General features: G+C 43.4%; 1 protein-coding gene across 1 annotated transcript in view; it reads left to right on the plus strand.

The window, feature by feature from the left end:
* cpt1ab (carnitine palmitoyltransferase 1Ab (liver)) overlaps nt 1-24,280 on the plus strand; it is a 48,742-nt gene that overhangs the window by 14,868 nt on the left and 9,594 nt on the right. Inside the window, exons 4-10 of the mRNA XM_080736359.1 lie at nt 2,385-2,556; nt 9,934-10,035; nt 13,210-13,347; nt 14,460-14,537; nt 16,840-16,947; nt 19,400-19,484; nt 23,420-23,615. Coding sequence (XP_080592485.1) covers nt 2,385-2,556; nt 9,934-10,035; nt 13,210-13,347; nt 14,460-14,537; nt 16,840-16,947; nt 19,400-19,484; nt 23,420-23,615 — 879 coding nt within the window. The remainder of the gene's footprint in view (nt 1-2,384; nt 2,557-9,933; nt 10,036-13,209; nt 13,348-14,459; nt 14,538-16,839; nt 16,948-19,399; nt 19,485-23,419; nt 23,616-24,280) is intronic.

Below are 24,280 nucleotides of genomic sequence, written 5' to 3' on the forward strand. Positions count from 1 at the left end.
TATATTACCATTTTGGTCAAGGCCACTGTTTATGGAAGCATTGTTATGAATACACCCTCAGGTATTTATTGTAGTTGTGGGGTCAATGTTCCACCTGATATGAGTATTTTGGTTTGGCTTAAGAGATTAGTTTATTGCTGCGTGTTAGGTCTATAAACACGTCACCAATGCTTCCTCGGTACACAGAGTATGGATAAGATTGATTAGTCATTACTTACTTACTTACTGCCCTTTATGCCGGCTGGCATGTAGGGCAACAACAAAGGATCTCCACTCCTGTCGGTTGTGGGCCAGCGTCTTTATAGAGCCCCAGGTGTGATGCAGGGTCTTCAGCTCTCCCTCCACTGTCCTACGCCAGGTGATTTTGGGCCGGCCTCTCTTACGTTTGCCGTCTGGTGTCCAGTGAAGGGCAGTTTGGGTGATGTTGTCCTGCTCTCTACGGATTACATGCCCAATCCATTTCCACCGCCTTCTCATGAGGATGGTAGCCATGTTGTCCTGTTTGCACAGGCTAAGAAGGTGTTGATTGGAGATGGTTTGGGGCCAGAATATTCGTTGTATTTTCCGTAGGCTTTTGGTGTGGAACGTTGATAGTTTGTGAAGATCATTCTCTGTTGTTCTCCAACATTCAGATCCATATAGCAGGGTAGACAGGACACAGCTCTGGTACAGTCTCAGCTTGGTGTTGGTGCTGTACTGTGCCGACTTCCAGACGTTGTTGAGCCTCTGTAAGGTGTTTCTTGCCTTGCTGAGTCTGCTTGTGATGTCTCTGTCTGCACCTCCATCATGACTGACAACACTGCCTAAGTATGTGAAATGTTCTGTTGTGGGTAGGTTTGTTCCGTCTATTTGTATTGGTGAGGGGTTTGGGATGTTCAGGGTCATCAGCTCTGTCTTCTTCTGGTTGATCTTCAGACCAATTTGCTTTGCAAAGGTGTTTAGGCGACATGTTTTCTCTTGCAACTGCTGGTGTGTGTGCGAGAACAAGGCCAGGTCATCTGCAAAGTCGAGATCTTCCAATTGTGTAAAGAGAGTCCATCTGATGCCTCGCGGTTTGTCTTCGGTGGTTCTTCTCATCACCCAGTCTATGACTAAGTTAAAGAGTAGTGCAGACATAACACAACCTTGCCTCACCCCCGTTTTGACTGCAAAACTGTGTTGACTATTTCCAATTTGGCATATGAAATTGTTATAGAAGCTGTTGATGAGAAGGACAAGTTGTTTTGGAATCCCATATGCACGTAGTATTTTCCATAAGCTGTCTCTATGAATACTATCGAATGCCTTCTCGATGATTAGTCATTACTTAACATCAAAAAGGAGTTTATTCCGCTCTAGATGAATCACCCTAGCTCATTGTGACATAATTATTATATGATTACTTCGTCCTCTTTGAACCGCAAGATAGACTGACTGACTGACCGACAGACAGTCTGTGCCTGGTCTGAATGTTTTCTTTTTGTTTTTAAAGCTTTTAAGTGAAAGTGCTTAAATTTGTCTGTGGGTTTTACAATTATTTAACCAATGAAAAGTATTTACAGGAGCCTGCGTCTCAATAACTACACTAAATTAGAATTTTCTGAAAAGTAACAGTGTTGGACATACAAGGTTTGTATGTCCATTGACGGTGGACATAAAACACATTCTCGTCAATGAACCCGACATTGACGATAAGTGGGCTTAAGTGGTTATAAGTCGTATTTTGTCTCTGTTTTTCTTTTTTTGTAGTGTAGTGTCACACTGTAGTGACTAGGGCATTCACGGATAGTGATTTTTAGTATTCGATTATTCGACCTCAAAGTATTCGAATAGTCGAATATTTGACAGGACTGGCCAAACTGTCAAATATTAAGAAAGCAAGAGGCGAACATTGTGAAAATAGCCGATCTACATGCTCACAATGCCTCGCGAGGTGTATTTTCACAATATTTATATGTGGAACCGAGTCACATTAAATGTAATACCTACAATTCCAAGTGCTCGTCAGGATGGGGGTCCCCAGTTCAAATATGTTTATTTTGGGGGTCACAGCCTAAAAAGGTTTGAGAACCGCTGGTATAGAGCATTAACAAATTCAGCCACCAGGGGCATTGACAACTCATTCTTATGACTTCCTATCTAGCCAAGCGTTATAAACTATATATTTTTTAAAATGAAAACAATAAAAAAATAAAAATAAGCGAATATTCGACTTCCGTGAACAACGTCGAATAGTGACTTTGATATTCGAATATTCTATTATTTGGTGAATGCCCTAGTAGTGACACTGTAGTGTCACATACACAAAGTTAAAATATGGAAATAAGAGGTTTTCAAACTCCCTGACCCTGATATTTTTGCCCCCTTCCCTCTTCTCTCCATCTGGTCTCCTGTGGACTCTCCAGGCGCTACATGTCCACAGACACCCAGAAGATAGTGGGCGGGGTGCTGGTGGGCACGGGCCTGTGGGTCACCATCATCTTCATCATGAGGAACGCCCTGAAGAGCCTGCTGTCGTGGCACGGCTGGATGTACGCCCGCCACGGCTCCGTGTCCTTCACCACAAAACTCTGGATGGTGAGACAAACACACATTTAGGCCTGAAGAACACCTAAAAATGTCCTCTAAATCCTAACAGTTTTCTGAAAAACCCATGTTTCTATGTCAGCAGTTCCTAAGCCTTTTCATGTCAAGGACCCCCTGGAATTATATGTATTTGACCCACGGACCCCCATCTGAAAATATTTTGTTCCAGGGACCAAGTGAAAGAAGGATTTGCGTTTCAATTATCTGCTTTAAAAACATATACATTCAGAGATTCGCACACATTTTCACGATTTCTCAAAAATAGCAGATCTGCAAGCTCGCAGCGCGGCACTCGGTGCCGCGCTGTGAGCTTGTATGTCTGCTATTTTTTAATAGTTAAAGCATAAAATAATGGTTAAAGTGGTGACACAGATATGCGTACCCGGTCTAAATGGGTTAACACCTGGGTGGGGAGTACGAGGATCATTAGACCTGGGTGTGCATGTCTCAAACTTATATGGCCCGCGGACCAGTTTTTATGGGTTCACCTGTAAAGATTTATTTTGTACATATTTTAAGTTTAAGTTAAAAAGAAATTCAAAAGTCTTCAATGAAAAAAAAGAAGGGAATACAAATACTTTTAAGAAGTAGTGAAATTAGCCGATCTACAAACTCACAGACCAAAACTGGTAGAAATTCCACAGTTGCTCTGCCTCCTGCTCTCTTAGATCTTCTTGGAACCACAAGCATATTTACATACTGGGAGCGCACTGGTGTTCTTCTAGCAGGCTTCTTATAATGCACAATGAGCTCTGTAAGGTGCAGTAGTGCCATTAAAGGAGTAGTTCACCCCCAAAATGATTTTTTTTCTATTGATTAGTCATGCCATGGAGAGTAGAGTTCAATAATATTTTTTGGTTTTTGTCACATTATTAAGACAAAAATTTGATTCGAGTAAATTTACCCCCATTCATTCCGGAAACGGGTCACCATCCGGAATGAATGGGGGTAAATTTATTGTTATCACATTTTTGTCTTAGGAATGTGACAAAAACAAAAAAAAAATATTGAACTCTAGTCTCCATGGCGTGACTAATCAATAGAAAAAAAGTCATTTTGGGGGTGAACTACTCCTTTAAGAGCTTTTAACTCATTTAGTGCCAGCGCCCTCTAGGGGCCATAGAATGCCAGGGTATCTCTCATAGGCGAGCGATTTAGCTTCCAGGACCTCACCTTCCAGGACCTCACGTGCTCACGTTCATGCACGTCATGGAAAGGTCCCGGATGATAATGCTAACAGAATGGCTATTCCCATTTTGTCATCTAAAAGATCATTTTTGGGCGATTTCGCCGTAAATAAACCTCGCGCCGCTTCCCTAAAGACACAATCCAGAGATATAAGCCTTCAAAGATGTGGTCTTTCATTGGATTAGGCGGAGATTGGCGATTTCGTTCGCAAATAACGGCCGGCCGGGAGGTTGCTAGCTTTCGGCTAGTAGCTAGAAAAATCAGGCCAGGCTTCAGAAGGCCTCTTATCATTTTATTCATTTCATTAAATATCCCGGACTAGTTCGGGATAGGCACCCTGGAATACGTCGCGCCGCCTACAATGAACATTGGGTGAAAATTGGGGGGGTCTAAACTTTATTTTAAACCATTTTCAATGGAATAAATCGTCGGAGCATCTAGCGTCTCTCGTTGGTGAGCGCTGGGCGAGCCGGGACCACCCACGTTGCTCGAAGCAGCTCGGGGTAAGTAAAATAGCAAATAAAAAATTGTTTTTGATCCCGAATATCCCGAACTAGTTCGGGATAGGCACTTAAAGGGTTAAGGAGCTTGCAGATCGGCTATTTTCATTAGTTTGGGTCCCAGGGAGACATCAAATGTCTCCTTTGAGTCTCGAGTTAAAACATTTGGGAACCCCTGCATTAGACCACGGACGGACCCTCCCCATTTCAAATGATTCTCTCCTAGCGACAGTTGATGCTGGCGCAGTCGGTAGCGCTGGCGGCCTGTCGCCTCCTAGTTTCGATTCCTGCCGGGGGACGCTGGGGGCGTGTTTTCTCCTCCGTGTCAACAGCGCACATACCCTAGGGCAGGGGTCGGCAATTAGATTTGGCCTCGGGCCAATTTCTTTCTAAGCCATGAAATGGTGGGCCAGAACATATAATGAAAGGCTAATTTGAGAAATTCATAGTTAAACAATGTTACTGGAATTCCAAGACAGACAGCCTTACAAGACATAGGCATCTATGATAAAAAAGAAGAATAGAATAACTTCCTGCTTGCCAAGGTTTGCCTTGGCAACAGCCTTGGCAAGCTGCCGGTTGCTAAGCTAGCATTGGACAAAAGCTTTTAGGGGAGGGGCATAACTACTGGCTAATTGTAATGATTTAAAACATACTTTTTTATGTTCATAATTATTATTCCCTTCTTCTCTGCTGCCAGTAGGCTACAACATCACATACATATAAGAATGATTCATAATAGGCCTACCGTATATCACTTTGCACATCTCACAGCGCTGTGCGGCACGACGCCTTGTGAGTTTGTAGATTGAATACTGTGCGCATTCTGCGCAACACCGCTGAACGTCAACAAATTGATTGTTAGAGAAGTGATCGCAGCTGCTCAGCTACTTGTGCAGAAAGACAGACAGACTGCTAGAGAACGCTAAACATCAGCCTTATCTGCTTCAATTTGGAAAGAGAAATGACACATGAACAATATCCAAAACAAGCTTAAAGAAGAGGAAACAGTGGAAAGGGGCGTTTATAGAGGAATATGGACAGCAAATGTATGCGTTTGTATCCTACCTGGACTCATCAATGCAAAGCCCCTTTAGAACCACAACAGCTTTGCCGTGACATTTTTGGCTGCTTGAAAGGAAATAATTTTAGACAGCACTAAGATGAAGCATGGAATGGCACCTTCAAAGTTAGTTTCCACGCACTTTGACCACAGGTAAAAGCTGCAGCAGCAGCAAGCAGCACCGCCACTCAGCTGCTGCGTGCTGCCTCTTCCTGTCACATTCACTTCACTCTCAGCATGATCACGTTGAATAAGCATCTGATCGTTTAGGTGGGAACGGTTCTCTGTGTGTACATTATAGCTACGATAGCGTATATGTGGGACTGTCAGTCCAGTATTGTTAAAAAAATTAAAAAATAAAAACATAATTCTCAAAATAATCGGAGGGGCCAGAAATAATTTCCAAAGGGGCCAGTTTTGGCCCACGGGCCGCCTATTGCCGAACCCTGCCCTAGGGGTTGGCGAAAGGGCCTCTCTGTGAGGAGTTTGCATGTTCTCCCCGTGTCCCCAGGGTAGGTACCCTCACAAAAACATGCAGTAATCCTGGTCTCTATACTGCCTCCCCTTGGCCAGCCAGGGCGCCTGATGGAGGGAAAAGAAACTGTTTGGAATAACATGTTCCTTCCACGTTCCTTCCTTGTAGTTGAAAATGTGTACACTACAAACAGTACAAGTACAGTACAAACAATATTATTCTTGGCAAATCTCTGTTATGTTGTCATGTCTAATATTGATCTTGTGAAGCAATTCAATTCAAAGGAGCTTTATTGGCATGACAAAACATATGTTCACTTTGTCAAAGCAAGTGTCAAAATATAATAAAAACTGTTGAAAATGGGGAACGTAAATACAGTTGGAGGGGGTACAGCATTGTGTAAACAGAGCTATGTCACATGGTGTCATTATATACATGTTGTATATACAGGGTATACAGCTTTTTAAAACAAATAGCAGCAATCTTTTGCAGTCTCTTTGGAACAATTAGCGGCATTTCTTTTTTTCTTAATCTGATTTAAATTACTATACAAAATGTGTTTAAAGGTAGCAGCTCTGTTTATATGTGCAGTAGATCTAGATGTCATGAAAGCAGCCAAAGGTACGGCTCCTGCATACCTCCAAAACCTGATCAACCCCTACAACCCCATCCGTTCACTCAGATCAGCCAACACAGGGATGCTGACAGAACCCTCACTAAAAACCCCACTCGTCCTAGACAGTTTGCCCTCCTGGCCTCCAAACTGTGTAATAAACTCCCTGTCGCACTTAGAACTATACAGACTCACTCCCCAGCTTCCGCCGTGGACTGAAGACTCACCTCTTCAGACTCCACCTAAACCCATAGCATCACTGAAACACTCAATGACCATACATGAAGCTCGTTAGCTTTTTTTTTTTGGAGCTGTGTGCAGCTCCCTATACGTGGCTGTGTGGGTCTGTGTGTGTGTGTGTGTGTGTCTGTCTGTCTGTCTGTGTGTATGTAGCCTGACTTCGGCGCGTAACTAGTGCCGCACCATTTACGCCACTCGCGCAATATATACATCAAAATGTGCGGCTCGGCCGGGAATGGTGTTCTATTACCTTTCGTTCCGATCCGCCTTACCATGCCGACGTAATCGGCAAAAAAACGACGCTTAATTGTCCCCATTGACTTATAATGGGACAATGCAAGAAATCACTTTCAAGTATTTTTCTCTCGTAAACCATAGGAGCTAAAGTTTCAAACCTCGGAGAGGAGATTCATAATGATTTTAAGAATGAATCGAAAAATAATTACATCACTCGGCCTCATGGTGGCGCTATAACGGCCCACTTTACGTTTTGCCCCGTAACTCTTGAACCGTAGATCGGAAAATTAAAATTCTTTTTTCCCTGGATTCCTTGGGTCAAGACGCATCTCCCCATATAGGCCACGCCCATTTGCGCCAGGATAGATTTTCCGCCATCTTGAATTTTCTCCAAAACACACTTTTTGCTCCTTTTCCTACATATTTTCTTCAAATGTCACAAAAATCGGTACACATGATCTACACACACACACACACACACACACACACACACACACACACACACACACACACACACACACACACAGCTCCACTTCACACGGGTGTGATTTTTGGTTTTTAAAAACATCTGATTAGGTGCATGGTCTACCTATGTTATTGTTTTTTTTCCCTTCTTTTTCTCTAGATTGATATTCCTATGCATTTGTTATATTGTTGTTGATGTTCTGACATATTATCTATTATAGTGATGATGTATTATCTGCTTATTGTAAGTCGCTTTGGATTAAAAGCGTCTGCTAAATGCCTAAACTGTAAACTGTAAACTGATGTCACTCAATGGTGAAGCACATGTCTCGTTAATAGTATTTAAAAAAAGATTGCTACTTGAATTGGGTCCAATTTGTTGCCACACCAGGACATGCACAAAGGCAGCCAGTCTGTGTAGAGCGACTTCACCACTGAGCACTGACTGCACTACTGATGTGTCTGGCTTTGTTCATAAAACTGCACACATACTTACTATTGAGGGCTAAAGAATGGACAGGGAGGCCACACAGTCCTTACACTCTGTCGTGATTCGGAGTGTAGCCTTATCATTTCAAATGAATTGAATTATACTGTAATTAAAGGGCCACTTCACCTCTAGGACAGTTAACCACAGGAGTTATTTTTTGTGTTCAATCTGTGTTTTTAGATATTTTAGTATTTCAGCATGACTAGTGATGCATTTTGCATCATCAGTGATGCGTTTTGCATCATATGATGCAAAACGCATCACTAGTACATACTGAAATACTAAAATATCTCAAAAAACAGATTGAACACAAACAAAACTCAGGATTGTGTTGATCGTGTCCCAAATGACAATAAAATAAGATTGGGTTGTCCCAGAGGTGAAGTGGCCCTTTAAACTACTCATCATTTGGGCTGGGGGTCCCTGGACCCCACTTTGGAAGCCAGTCAAGCCATTGGCTTAGACCATTATCAGCGAAGCATTTATGCCCACTAGAATTCCAATTCCTCCTAGGATTGCGTCATATTGTCTCTGGCCCCACCAATATTTCAGTTATTGGACACCATGCTCTCCCAATGGACCATAATTCACTTTCGAATCCAGTGAAGGCACAGCCTATGCCTGCTCTGAGCCATTGTCAGAGCATTTGGGAGTCTGGTGCATGTACATACATGTTTGAAGCAGATTAGGCCATTGTTTGTGATCTATCTGTTCAAAAGACTTCTTGTGACTTGGAGAGGATGTATAAGATTATGTTGTTGCCCGTTGTACGGTTGCCTTTATCACTTTATTTTGTTAATAATACGCATCGACCATAATAATCTAAATCAGTTTACGAGGTGTTCCTTAAAGTCATGCAGAAGTGCAGCAAAAGTACCCGACAGATAGCTGATAGTATTAGTGGAACTTTGCATGATTACATTTTGTTTCCGCGTTAGCCTATCTAACAAGGACAGGGGCGTCACACCAAATTCTGGGCCCTGGGTACAAGAATTCACTGTGGGCCCCCCATGAATGTTAACTATTGAAAAATAGCAGATATACAAGCTCACAGCGCGGCACTCTGTGCCGCGCTGCGAGCTTGTATATCTGCTATTTTTGAAAAATCGTGAAAATGTGTGCAAGAAACCTATGTCAAGGACTCCCAAGATGATACGTATTTGGCCACGGACCGCGATCTCAAAATATTTAGTTCCAGGGACCCCCAGAAGCAAAATTTGAGTTAAAAATGTTCGCTTAAAAAATACATATATTCAAAGATTTTCACTCATTTTCACAACTTTTCAAAAATAGCAGATCTACAAGCTCGCAGCGCGGCACTCGGTGCCGCGCTGTGAGCTTGTATATCTGCTATTTTTCAATAGATAAAGTTATTAGGGCTCCACCTTGGGCCCCAGTAACTCAGTCCCACTACCCCTTGTGACGCCCCTGAACAAGGATACACGTGATTCTTTGTGTGTGCCGCTGTGTATGTGTCTCCAAGGAAAGGACTATGTCCCGAGCTAGTGGTCCTGTTCAGTTTAACCCTGTGGTTAACAATTTACACTTTAGGCATTTAGCAAACTGTCTAATCCAGAGTGACTTACCAGTGCGACCCTATACATTTAAGCTTTTATATCCTTCAGGTCAGTGGTTCTAAGAGTGGGGGTCCGGGGGACGCGCAGGGGTCCTTGAGGTGGTCCCAGGGGGTCCCCCAGCATCAAATATAGCATCAATCATCAGTCTAACCACTTTATCCCAAATAGATTCAAGAGTTTTCAAATAGCTGATTTATATAGGGTTAATGTGGAATATTTTTGAAACATTCACCCTGAAGAAGACCCTTTACTGTGTCGAAAACGGTAAAATAATAATAAAAAGAAGAAAGAAAATCAGTTATTGCATGGTGGCTACGAGCTGTGCGACCTCCTTTCTTTGAAACCGTTCATCTCCCGTGGTCAGCACCTCCTCCTGTTCCATTGTTTGCGAAACATTTTATTAACACAAATATCTTAGGGGGTCCACCGTTCCGTTGTCAAATACAGGTTGTTTATATAATTTAACCCCTCCATTCATGTGTCTCTCTCCTCCCCTCCCCTCCCTGCTGTGCTCTCTCAGGTGTTGGTGAAAGTGTTCTCTGGCAGGAAGCCCATGCTGTACAGCTTCCAGAACTCCCTGCCTCGCCTGCCTGTCCCCGCTGTCAAGGACACCTGCAGAAGAGTGAGTTCCACCTGTACTGTCACCAAAGATTGTTCATTTAGGACAGGGGTCGGCAACCCAAAATGTTGAAAGAGCCATGTTGGACCAAAAAAACTAAAAACGAATCTGTCTGGAGCCACAAAAAATTAAAAGCCTTATATAAGCCTTATAATGAAGGCAACACACCGTCGCTGTCGGGAAGAAACCTCATATCTCCAAGTTTCACACGTGTTATTTATTTCGGTTGCTGACCCCCGATTTAGGATAATACGCCCTCCCAATTGGAGCCACTAGAGTCGACATGTTACACAAATCCTACAAATGGTCTCCGGCAAAGCTCACAAACTTCCAATGTTCACTGGTGCTAGATCCCGCTAGATCCCTGTATGTTGCTTGGGCAGTGAAAGGTCGATAATACAGTGGATTTTCTCCTGGTTTGTCTCTTTAAAAAAAAAAAAAAAAAAAAAAGACATTTTAGTATGCAAATCTTGGGAAGATCTTCCGGTCTCCTAAAAATGCATCCGCCCACTTCACGCAGATACGGGAAGTAAACCGGAGGTGGCATGTCTTGCTTCTTAAAATTGTCCTAACTGTTAAATCGCTAAAGTTTTAGAACCCCCACTCCGTTAATTTCAGCTTCTAAAGCCTTCTCTTTATATGTTTTCTATGAGCTGTGAGGGGGGGAGAATTTCGCGGCAAAATGACGTCATCTGCGTCATGTGTATACGTTGACCAATCATATCGCCGATCATAAACACATGGTACACTACCGGCCAATCACAGGCGCATCTTGCTGACTTCTCAGGAAGTAGCTTGCCTCAACATAACAACAACATACTCGGGTGAAGGAGTCAGTTTCTCCGGAATGCTTGAACGCACAGGAACCAGGGACCCCTCTAAAGATAGATCTCGGCGAGCTGCAGGCGGACGCGGTGGCGAGAGGCCCGGAAAAAAGTCCGAAAGACGCGGACGCGACCGCGGTTTGCTATACAGCTCTGACCACTAGTTGAGCAACTTACACACTATACTATAGCTTTAAGTGTTCAAAAGTAACATGCTTTAAAAAATACTTTCAAAAGTAAAAGTTATAATATCAATGCTTTGCTGTGTTGAAATTTTGACCCGATTTTCCAGACATTTCAAAAGATATGATGCGTCGAGCTTGTAAATATACTATTTTCATTATATTTGAAATAGGGTTTAGGAAGTTAATTCATAATGTACTTTTTCCCCCCCTCATTAGAAATTCAAAGTCAAAAGTACAATATTTGTCTTTGAGATTGAGTGAAAGTATCCAAAAATGCAAATACTCAAGTTAAGTACAGAATCAGATAAAAATTATTTGAGTACAGTACTCAAGTAAAAGTACTTTGTTACTGCAGGAGTGGCTAGCATGTGTGAGCCATGCTTGGAAAAGAGCAGTCATCATATTTATTTAGCAACTCACCTTTTGCCCTTTCTGCACTCTGTTTCCCTTTGTCTCTTTGAGGTATTCAGTAGTTGTAAAAATTGCTAATAATATACCCAAGTGGTATCATCAAAACGGCTATCATTCTGTTGTTATTTGAAGAATTCACAGCCTTGTGTTTTTCACGGCAGCCCCTTTCCCCCCGCTAAAGATGGACCTGAGTAATCCGATCACTTTGTTTGATGACAGAGCTCTTATTTAATGAAACCAAACACCACTCTAGTCTCTACTTGAGGAGTCACAGCTCAACAGACGCAAACAATGTTCACGTTGAGTTCTTCCAAACCCAAGCATGTGATTAAACCATGTGAGATAAACGCAGTGTAGGTTTTCCAATAGAAGGAGGTTGTTGCCTAGGGTCTTAACAACTAAACACAAATCAGTCTACTGATTATTATCTGCCAAGAAAACAAAGCAGAGACGTGGCCAGTTTTTCTGGCTGATCTGCTCATCTGTCATCAAACCCGTCGACGGTTTGAGTTGAGGTCTTTGTGTTCAGCTCATTGTCTTCACTAAACCAATGGTTCTCAAAGTAGGGGCCGTGGCACCCTAGGGTGCCATGACGCAAGTCCAGGGGTGCCTCAGAATACTTCGATAATAATAATAATCTTTTGATTTAACTCTTTGAGTGCCAGCGCCCTCTAGGGGCCAAAGAATGCCAGCGCATCTCTCATAGGCGAGCGCTTTAGCTTCCAGGACTTCAGCTTCCAGGACCTGACGTGCTCACGTTCATGCACGGCATGGAAATGTCCCGGATGAAGATGCTAACAGAATGGCTATTCCCATTTTGTCATCTAAAAGATCATTTTTGGGCGATTTCGCCGTAAATAAACCTCGCGCCGCTTTCCTAAAACACAAAAAAGAGATATAAGCCTTTAAAGATGCGGTCTTTCATTGGATTAGGCGGAGATTGGCGATTGCGTTCGCAAATTACGGCCGGCCGGGACGTTGTTAGCTTTCGGCTAGTAGCTACAAAAATCAAGCCAGGCTTCAGAAGGCCTCTTATCATTTTATTCATTTAATTAAATAAAGCCGAACTACTTCGGGATCGGCACACTCGTGTACTCATCGGAAGCGGCGCCGAACATCGGGTGAACATTGGGGAGCTCAAAAATGAGTAGAACGGCTAGCTGGCTAGCGGCTAGCGAGCCAGGACCACCCACGACTCTACAAGCAGCTCGGGGTAAGTGAATTAATAAAAAAAAGATTGTATTGGATTGAAATAAAGCCGAACTAGTTCGGGATCGGCACCAGATGAGTTAACAATAGCACTTCCAAAATTACTTTTTTTCTATTGATTACTCACACCATGGAGACTTGAATTCAATAATGTTTTTGTGATTATAGTAAATTTACCCCCATCCGGAATCAATGGGGGTACATTTATCAAATTGTGACGCGTTGAGCTTGTGGATCTGCTATTTTTTGTGAATATTCCTCCCAGAATAGGGATGGGGTTCAAGTGGTTAATCTGTCATAAATGGAAACTACAATTCTGTCTTTCTCGTGGGTTTTCCTTGTGACATATCGTATCTTAGGGGAAAAGATTTACATGTTTACCTGAAGCTTCTAGTGACTTAAATGTAAGGTTATAAAGTAACAATGTACAGTAATTCAGCGGTGCCTTGGATGGAAAAGTTATTTAGAGGACTGACCTGAGACAAAAAAAAGTTTGAGAACCACTGCACTAAACCAATCGAACATGTTTGTTGTTGTTTTCTTTGCAGTACCTGGAGTCGGCCCGGCCTCTGATGGATGATGAGGAGTATGCTCGCATGGAGGGCCTGGCTAAGGACTTTGAGAAGAACCTGGGACCCAGGCTACAGTGGTACCTCAAACTCAAGTCCTGGTGGGCGTCCAACTACGTAAGTCTGGATGTTTCCCTTGAGTCTTTGCTCACAGGTTACCATAGAACAGTGTTTCTCAAAAGTGGATTCCAGGGACTCCGTGGGTCCCTTTAGGGCAATGGTTCTCCACCTTTTCAGGCCGCAACCCGCAAAATAATCATAGTTGAACTGGGGACGCCCCCCTCCACCCTGACATTCACTTGAAGTTGTAAGAGTTGAGGCATTACATTTTGTATAACACGGTAGTGAAAATAGCAGATCTAGATGCTCACAACGCCTCGCGTTGCGAGGCTTTGTGAGCATCTAGATCTGCTATTTTCACAATTTCTGCCTCTAATATTTGACAATTTGGCCAATGTTTAATTTGTCATTTTAGAGGTATTAAAAAGTCCTTAAATTGTCACTTTAGAAATGGGTAGATACCCTCTATACACTTAAACGTTATGTTGGTTCGTTTTCTCACACAACAGTAAACAATGTTGCGCAAGTTATCATCTGGGGACCCCCTCAAAATTGAGAACCACTGCTTTAGGGGGGTCTAAATGGACCCATACAAGTCTGTATCTCTGTAACTATGACAGTATACAAATGGAACCTTTGTACACTGTCAGAGTTAAGGGGAGACCTTGAAATTTAAAGGTTTAAGAAACACTGCCGTAGAATATGAAAACGGCAAATCCAACACTGTGACTGATGGGGTCATGTTTAGGGCTGTCACAATTATTACATAATCGTCTAATCGCAATTATTTGACATAATCGTGATTATTTTTCATAATCGTCATAATCGTTTCCATGTTGAAAAGCTTTCATATATTTTTTTAAAAGTAAAAAATAGAGGACGCGTTGTGAGCTTGTAGATCGGCTATTTCCACTATCAATTTTCTTTTTTAAGTATAAAGCTGTCAAATATCTCAGTAATTTCTTTGTATATTTAGGTTATGTGTCATATCTACCATGTGAAACTTCAAAGCCTAAAAGCCAAAAATGTAATTGTCAACGACAAAAACACAATTAAATCGTTAATCGCAATTATTTGAGTGATAAATAATCGTCATGTAAAATATCATAATCGTGACAGCCCTAGTCATGTTTCCTTTCCTTCCATGTTTCTGTCTGGTTGTGTCTCAGGTCAGTGACTGGTGGGAAGAGTACATCTACCTGCGCGGCCGCGGGCCCATCATGGTCAACAGCAACTACTATGCCATGGTAAGACGCTGACCTCTCCCTACATTTATGGCTGTTTTCACTGCATGAAGTCCGTCCGTGACTGGGTCCACACTATGCTCTGTGTTCGTCTCTCCAGGACAGCTTCATTAGTTTCTTACGCTGTGTTCACTGGCAGCTACAAAAGATACCCAGAAAGCACGGTCAGGACCTGGACCAATCAGTGGCGTCTCGATTGGGGCCAGATCACAGCCCATATTTGGATGATCTTGACGTCATTACCAGGACGTCATATGGACTTTTTTGTTTGACAGGATTTATGTTGGTTGAAATCAGGTGATATTCTAGGCCATAGCTAGTTGGATATGTCCCAGCATATATCCTTATATGCTCATATTTCAACTAACATTACAAACAATAACAATAATCCTGTCAAACAAAAAAGTCCATGACGTCCTGGTAATGACGTCAAGATCAGCCCCATATGGGCTGTGATCTGGCCCCAATCGAGACGTCACTGATTGGTCCAGGTCCTGATGTGCTTGCTGGGTACACAAATATAAAATCTGGAGTTAAAAAGAGCTGGCAACGGAAATAATCAGTTTTCCTCCATTGCAAGCAGGAATTTTGCGAAGAGAGAAGTTGAGTGGAAATGGCAACACCTTTTAGTTTAGTAGCTGCAGTTGAAGCCAGTTCAATTTGGATTGTGTCTTTGTAGGTTTTGTATTCGGGAGTTTCTTTGTATGTTCATGTCACCGGCTTCCATTGAAAATGAATAGTAGCCTGTAGCTTTGTATCTTCATGTCGCTGGCTTCCATTGAAAAGAAACGGTAGCTTTGTAGCTGCCCTTGTGAACGCAGAAATATTCTGCCTTATAATGCATTAATTTACTCACTTATAGTATATAGTATAGTATGTCAGGAATGGGGCTACAGTGCTGTACATCGCCAGAGTCCCCCTGGAGGGCTCATTATAACTGATAACCTACGGGAGTTGCTCATCACCTGGGTTGGCGTGTTTACGATTGCAGCATTTTTTCCACCTTGACTTTTGATTTGTGCGATACGAAGAGCTGTGCGTGTCGAACCCAGAGAAGCCGCCCATCCACCCACCCATATCCATAGCAACTGTCTCGCAGCGAGAGCCCTCTATTATGTCAGACTTTGGTTCTATGTCTTTTTGTGTGTTGATGAGGCAGACGGTAGACTGTGCTGTTAACAGTAGCACACCATGCATTGGTCATTGTTCACAGAGACACTTTAGAAATATGAGATCTTTTAGACACACGTTTACAATTCTTTCATTCATTCTAGCCATCGTTTTTTATTGTTTTTTTTTTTTATCTCACGGTTTTGTAACCCATTTTTCACCCAGTGTCAATTATCTAATCCTCGGCGCTTCACTCCCCCTGCCAACCTGGGGGGACAACGGATTGACCTCATGCTTGAGGAGTCCAAGTTGCTTCTTTTCACCTGACAGGAACACGTTATTCCAATCAGTTCCTTTCCCCTCCATCAGGTGCCCTGGCTGGCCAGGGGGAGGCAGTATAGAGACCAGGATTACTGCATGTTTTTTTAGTGTAGCCTGGCCAGCCAGCCTCATACTGTGCATTCACTCACTCGTTCCAAGGAGGAATGAGTGAACGCAGTATGAGGGATGGCCCACCAGGCTAACCCTAGGGCACACAGGGAGAACATGCAAACTCCATACAGAGAGAACACGGCCCCAGCGCCCACAGCGTCCCCGGTTGGAATCGAACCCAGGACCTTTCTAGCTGTGAGGCGACAGCTCTACCGACCGCCCCCTTTTTTTTCTTTTCTGACCAAGTGTCAGGACTGGTCTGCCAGCTCAGTGACTGGAGCAAGGTTAAACACAACGATAGATTAGTACTGGCAGACCTTTAAGAGGCAGCTGTCCATTCAGGTGGATCACATGGATTTGTGGAGGTCAGTGGAACAACTTCCAGTCCCCACGTGGTTGGATTAGCGGGACACATTGCAGGGCTTGGCGGACAATAAATGAACACATGGCGTTCCTATGATTTCATGCACACCGGGTCCGAATTTGTCCACATTTGGACGGTATGGTGTTTTTTTTTTCCGCACAGAAAATCGGACCCTGTGTACAAAGGCCTTTAGATATAATACCTTTATTGATCCAGTGGTGGGGGATCGGTCACCCGAGGCAGCACATCAGTTAAAGAGTTCCAGAGTCACATACGTTTGGGAGCATCAATAGGTGTGCGGACTCTTTTTATTCTGATACCTTCCACTTGTACTTTCTCAAGAGTTGTGTGCACATGCCTACTCTGCTGAGCCTCTCCTTCATGTTTGTGTTTTTGCAGGACTTCCTGTATGTGTTCCCCACGTCCATCCAGGCTGCCAGAGCAGGTAATGCCATCCACGCCATCATGCTCTACAGAAGGATGCTGGACCGAGCCCAGATCAAACCAGTGAGTACAGTGTCTCTCTGTATCTCTCTCTCTCTCTCTCTCTCTCTCTCTCTCTCTCTCTCTCACTCTTTCTACTGCTCTCTCTCTCTCTCTCTCTCTCTCTCTCTCTCTCTCTCTCTCTCTCTCTCTCTTTCTCTCTCTCACTCTTTCTACTGCTCTCTCTCTCTCTCTCTCTCCCATTCATTTGATTAAATAGGGCTGGGCAATTAACCGAAAATATATGGAAACTCACATTTTTAGAACCTCTGACCAACTTCATATTGCTCATGACAGGTTAATAAATTCATTGAGAAGCAGATTGTCTCTCTCTCTATATATATTATGTATTTATTTATTTATTTTTAAGTTTATCTACAAGCTCACAACGCGTCGCGATGCGACGCATTGTGAGCTTGTAGATCTGCTATTTCCACTATTTCAGACATTTTTCAACATTCACGATTATGACGATTATGACGATTATGACACAATAATTGCGATAATGTCAGATAATCACGATTAGACGATTATGTAATAATTGTGACAGCCCTACGTAGGAATGTGTTGTGACACCAGTGATATGCATTTTCCTTCATCCTCATTGCCATCATCTTCCATGTTTTGAAGTTATTTCCCAGAGTTTGTATATCTGTCCATTAGGTATACAAGGAGAAGCGGCTATGTCCCCTATATGTGCTCGCTATGTTCTGTTGCTTCCGTGTGTTTTCTGGTCTATGGTTTGCAGACAGTGATTGTCTGTGATTGCGATGAAGTTTTAAGGCACATTGCATGAGCGCTTTATGCATGAAGGACTATCGTGAGATCATGGATAGTTCTGTGCATGTTGTAGGATATTTCCCTCTGCCATGCTGTTACACACCACCCCTCTACTTCATAATCACCCATCTCCTTGCCTGAATTCTTTGCTTGATGCTTAAACGAATGGACTGTAGATTATGCACGCACGCACACACAAAACAACACACACACACACACACACACACACACACACACACACACACACACACACTCGATGCAAATTCTTCAGTATGTCTGTCATGCACACTTATCTACAGTCACCCTTGGAGTCCCTTTTTGGGCATGCCACCGTAGGTGAACATTTTCCAAAGTTTCCCAAAATGTGTCAGAATTTTTATTTCATATAAACTAAATCCACAAGCTTAGCATTGTGAAATGCATACATTTAAGTATACATACAGTATATGTTTGTATACATGCAAACATACGGTATGCCAATCATCATGGTTAGCTCATACATAGCCTACATACATACATGTATGCATGCATGTATATACACACACACGCACGCACGCACGCACACACACACACACACACACACAGACACAGACACTTTGCACTGGGTAAACATTGTCTCTTGTGTTACTTGTCTTGTTTTCTTGGCTGGACGCTGCGTGTTAGATTTACTTGCTGGCCAACAAGGTTCCTCTGTGCTCGGCTCAGTGGGAGCGGATGTTTAACACCACCCGCATCCCCGGTTTGGAAACAGGTAAGAGGAGGCCCCGCCCCCTCCAGCGGTGACTCCGCCCTCCCCCCTGTGTCCCCCCAGACATCCATCCAGCCAAATGGAAACCTCCCTGACCTCCTGTTAGGCCTCGGTGTCAACCAGCACGGCCGTGAATAGAACCCACCTGTTTGACCCCCTGTCCTCCTCCCCACCCCCCAACCTAAAAAAGTGGTTCTCAACCTTTTTAGGCCGGTGCGACCCCCAAAATAATCATATTTGAACTGGGGACCCCCCACCCACCCAACGAGCACTAAGAGTTGAGGCATTATATTTTGCATAACACGGTTCTATTGTGAAAATAGTAGATCTACATGTACTATTTTCTGCCTCAAATATTCGACAATTTGGCCAATGTTTATTTTGTCGTTTTAGAAGTAATAAAAGGTCCTTAAATTGTTACTTTAGAAATGTGCAGATACCCTCTATACACTTAAACTTTATGTTGGTTTATCACCTGGGGAACCCCCCAAAATAATTTGGGGACCCCCCTGGGGGTCCCGACCCACAGGTTGAGAACCACCGGCCTAAAATGTAGCCCAGTCAATCCTGCTTTTGTTTGCAGGACGCATTTTTCGCAAAAGAATTGGCCACTTAATTTGAACGCTCCCAAATCAGCCTGCTCTCAGGGCTCTGCTGTTGGCATCGAGGTGGGTTTCTGGACCCCTCCTCCACCTCCACTCACATCGCCCCCCCATCCTGGCAGTTTTCCCGAGGCCTCCCCACCCCTTTTAGGACTGCTTTTCAACCCAATCTTCATCCTCCACCCGCGCCGCTGTACCTCTTTTCCTTTTTTTTAGGTGTGTTGTCCTGTCCTGTCCTGTCCTGTCCTCCGCTGCTTTCCTGGGAGGGTGCTGGGTTTGGTTTTTTAGTTTTTCCGTTGTCATCTTCTCTTGTGTTTGACCTCCTCTCCCCTGTTTTGCCTTTCAGCTCATGCTCCTACACACTATCCCCATGTGCTCATCCCAATACGAGCGTATGTTCAACACCAGTCGCACCCCAGGTGTAGACACAGGTAGCCAGCACCACCACCACCGCCTCATTCCTGTACCCCTCCACCCCCGACCCCCCCACACACCACCACCCCTTTTTTTGCACGTTTCGTTCGCCCCCTCTCTAAAATTTGAGATTGATCTCTCTCTCTGAATGAAAATGATAATCGTCGTTGTCATCGTCGGTGGAAACCTTGTATGTCCAAAACCGTTCGTTTTGTATTTATCTATAAAATGTACTAAACTAGTGAAAACAGCAGATCTACGAGCACACAATGCCTCGCGCAGTGCTTGTAGATCGGCTGTTTTCACTAGTTTTGTGCGACAGTCTTGTATGATGAAGCAGGGCTTTGCTTTGCCAAAAGACGTACACATTTGAAACTTGGAGATACGAGGTTTCTGTCCGACAGTGACGTAATGATATATCAATAATGATGCATGCATGCTGCTGGTCCGTATGGACGTGGCACGTACTGATCTTTGTATGTGAATGAAACGTAGCCGTTTAGTACAGGGACACAAATAGATGATGTTATACTCAGGGGGTCCAATATACTGGTATTTTTCACAGGCGACATCCACATGCGACTCAAGCTAGGCGTGCAGATGAGGCTTAGGCTCTTGTCACTATGTGCACTAGGGTGCTGAAAGCGAACTCGGTTAAGCTAGGATAACATGCTAACAGACCAGCAACCTAGCTCAAAATGTGCTGCTCATGTTTTTTTTTTTTTTTTTTTTTTTTATGGCTTTCTGAATTATCTTGGGTTTATGGTAGTGCTGAGCAATTAGTGTTTTAGTAATTGCCCATTTGGATTTTTCTAATGTTGAATATGACCAGTGAAATTGTATTTCTGTAATATTAGTATTTTGACATCAATGGTATATTTTGAAACTACAAAGTATTTATGATTCCTACAGGCTAGACACTGGAAGGTGTATTGCTGCCCTCTGCAGTCAATAGTATGCACTTCATGTAGTTTCATCCATACCATATAGGTAGTATGCCATTTACACCTAGCTCTGAGAAAAGAGGGAGAAAAGCACAAAGCACATTAACCACTTTTCAATGTTTCTAATAAGTAAACCCTGGTTAATCTCTCAGTTATTTTAAACCTCGAAAATAAACCACAATCCGAGTTAATTGCTCAGCACTGATGATGCAGAAGGATGATAGGCAGGAATCTGAAAGGTGGCAACACATTTACCGTGTCAGCCATACTCATATCTGACTTTTTATTATAGCTTAGGCGTATTGTTATCATTTAGATTGCTGCATATTCAAATGTATTGATTTATATTGCGTCAAGGAACAAGGGGTCCAAGAAAGTCCAAAGTTTAGCAAACTCTCACCCGTTATTCTGCAAGGAGCTAAGCTAACATTGAGGATGATCTCCCAGTCTGTGAAGGACTGTTGCATGATCTAACACAGTGCTTCTCAACACCGTTCCGTTTGTACAGAGTTATAGACGGCTTTAAATCACTGCTAGGCTTTAGGACAGGGTTCCCCAATTAGTTTCCCCCAAGGGCCAAATCATGTCTAGGGTACCAAGCCGAGGGCCACAACATTGCAGGGGGCGACGGTGGTGTTCCCGCTACTCCAGTGACAGTTCAGATATCGTTGTTGTCGGGTGAAAATCTTTTATGTCCAAAACCATTCGTTTTGCATTTATCATTTAAAAAATGACTTCAACTAGTGAAAACAGCCGATCTGCTTGTAGATCTGCTGTTTTCACTACTTTTGTGCGACGGCTTTGTTTGATGACGCAGAGCTTTACTTTGGGGAGAACGTACACATTTTGAGATACAGGTTTTCCACCCGACAACGACGATATACTAGTGTCGTTGCTGCTCTTACACCACCATTATTACTGGGGTTGGTGGGGGCCAGACAGTAGCCCCCCACAGGCCGCAAATGGCCCGCGGGCTGCCTATTGGGGAAACCTGCTTTAGGGGCTGCAGCCGTGGGCACCAACCTCTGGAGGGCACCAAACGGCAGGCAAAACATGTAAAAAGACTGGACTATTGCAACTAACTGCTGCTGAAGTCACGTTAAAACGGTGCCTGAAACACGCTGGGTAGCCTCACACCGATGGTTAAGTGAAAAAGGTTCCGCAGCTTTTTTTTCCCCCCTGTTGATTTTGTACGATTTTTCTTTTAAATCCCTACACTCAGCCCCCCCCCTGACTTGTACTCCAGGTGAAAGCACATTGGCGGCGGAGTCTTTACAGTAAGATGTACAGTACTAATAGGCTAAACATTAACCTGGGTGCGAGCTCGTTGTGCTCATGGGGCCAAACTGTTCCTATTAACATAGACACTCTTTTCTTGTCATACCTGTAACAGGGCAAATGGTTGTTTGAATGCTTGGGGCATCGCAAAAAGAAAACATTTTGTTTTTGGAAAGCAAAATTAAAAAGGGCAATTATTCTGTTTCCATGGTTACGAATGATGCTCCTCAAACAATCATTTGTGCCACCAACCCGTTGTATTCCAAAACCCATTTCCCAAATCGCTCTCACTCTCAACCATCCGTCACCCTCTATACCCTGCCCATTTTAAGATGCTTTACATTGTGGGGTTGCTTATTTAGTTACTTTTTATCTTTTTTTTATTTTTTATCTCGAATGAATATCAGTAAAAGGAAAACATAAAAATGACATAACACTTCAAATGTGATATTCCATTATTTCACAGAATCTCACTATACGCAATCACAAAGTATTCGGTACCAAAATCTTGTTCACCTTCTTGTAGTGAATATTGAACCAATGAAATGTCAATTTCCTGAAAAGTAACAGTTTTGGACATGCAAGATCATGTGAATATTTCATATCACGATTATTGTGACCAAAGACATGTACGATATTTACCATATTATCGCGATAATCAAAATATCCCCAACATCCATTATCCTGGGCCGGAACATTTGCCCAAAAAATAGCAGATCTACAAGCTCACAACATGTCGTAACACGACGCGTTGTGAGCTTGTAGATCGCCTATTTCTTTGGCAGAGAGATTTGGTAGAGAGTGGAAAAAAAGACTGTATCAAGTACGTATATTATAAGTACATTTTACCAATAGAGGGTTTAAGTGGTTCCGGATATGCAGCTCGGCAAATAAAAGGTGAATTGATCCCAGTGCATGATGGAGGACGATATCACGATAAATTAAATCTCCACGATACGATTATCGTGAGTGTTTTTTTATCACAATAAACAATAATATCGCTTTTCGTCCCATTCCTAGTCCTGATGCTACTGTTAGCCGGGAATCCACACTGATCACTACATTAGGTGTTTTTTCTTTTCTTTTTTTTTTCTCACTTCACTTCTCAGTCTGGTAGGCCTCATATTTACAAGGGGCGGGGTGTTCACAAACTGGAGAAAATGTCCCGCAGCTTCTGATTGGTCTGTAGGGGAGCGGGAGGACCAATGTTAAAACTCGAGTCACTTCCTTACTACGTAATTGGTGATTAGGGATGGGATGATATGAACATTTCATATCACAATTATTGTGACCAAAGAAATCGTGATTTCCGATGTTATCGCGATAATCGAAATATCTCCATTATCCATTTTCCAGGGGCGGAACATAAGCCAAAAAAAATGCTGCTCTACAAACTCACAACGAGTTGTGAGCTTGTAGATCGGCTATTTTTTGGCAAAGAGATTTGTTAGAGAACGAAAAAAAGACTGTACCAAGTATGTATATTATAAGTACGTTTTCAGTCTGGATTCCAGGCTACCCTACAGTACTGTACCTTCTGATTCTTCTTCGGGGTCCTTGTAGCATCATTTTGGATTAAGCTTCACTCACAGATTGTATTGCAGGGGTGGAAAAAGAAACGAAAAAGAAAAGTGTAGTCACACTCGTATACATCTTTACCCCTCCTCCACAACCTCCATGTCTTCTTCCTCCCGCCTACTCGTTGTCTCTCCTGTGGCCTCCACCACCAGACACCATCCAGCACGTGAACGAGAGCAAGCACATCGCCGTCTACCACAGGGGGCGCTACTTCAAGGTGTGGATGTTCTACGACGGCCGGCTGCTCCTGCCCAGGGAGATCGAGCAGCAGATGGCCAGGATCCTGGCGGACGAGTCGGAGCCCCAGGAAGGCGAGGAGAAGCTGGCCGCGCTCACAGCCGGTAGCAGGTAGGGGGCGCCCTAGCAGACATGTGCACACATATTCATCAAAAGGGGCTGGAGCCCCTGCCCTTTTACCCGGCTGTAAAAAGTGCCCTCTCCAGACCATGAATGTAGTTTTCACTATGGTGAAAGAAATGCAAATTATGCTCCCTTTCCATGCCATACCTGAAGGCAGCATTCAAGAGATTTGCCTTGTACAAACTATCCTGAACTTGAATGCAGCATCTTATGTTGAAAGAATTGTCCTCTCTGTGTAGAAACCCACGCCGTTACGCCACATCTCCAGTATTCGCTTGATTATGCTTGGTTCAGTGTGGTATCACACACCGAAAATAGCCGACCTCCAAGCTCACAACGCGTCGCAGTGCGACGGAGGTGAGCTTGGAGGTCTGCTATTTTCGATATTTTCACCAAAAGTCCCTTTTAGAAATTTCAGCTCATACCTCTCTAACATTCTCTGCACGTCCCTGCTCCCTATCCTGGGATCAGTACCATTTCCGGGTTTCTGATCCGGTGGGATGACCGGAACCAACGAACGGTTACCTCCCAAATGGTTATCCATTTTCTAACTCCTGGTGCGACTAGAGAGACTAAAGTGATTGATTTGCATTACATTGGGAACACAAACAATGCGACACCAACCGGAACACACCACCGGGAACCACAATTCT

This window comes from Nannobrachium achirus, assembly GCF_963921795.1.
Source record: "Nannobrachium achirus genome assembly, chromosome: 11".
Lineage (NCBI taxonomy): Eukaryota > Metazoa > Chordata > Actinopteri > Myctophiformes > Myctophidae > Nannobrachium > Nannobrachium achirus.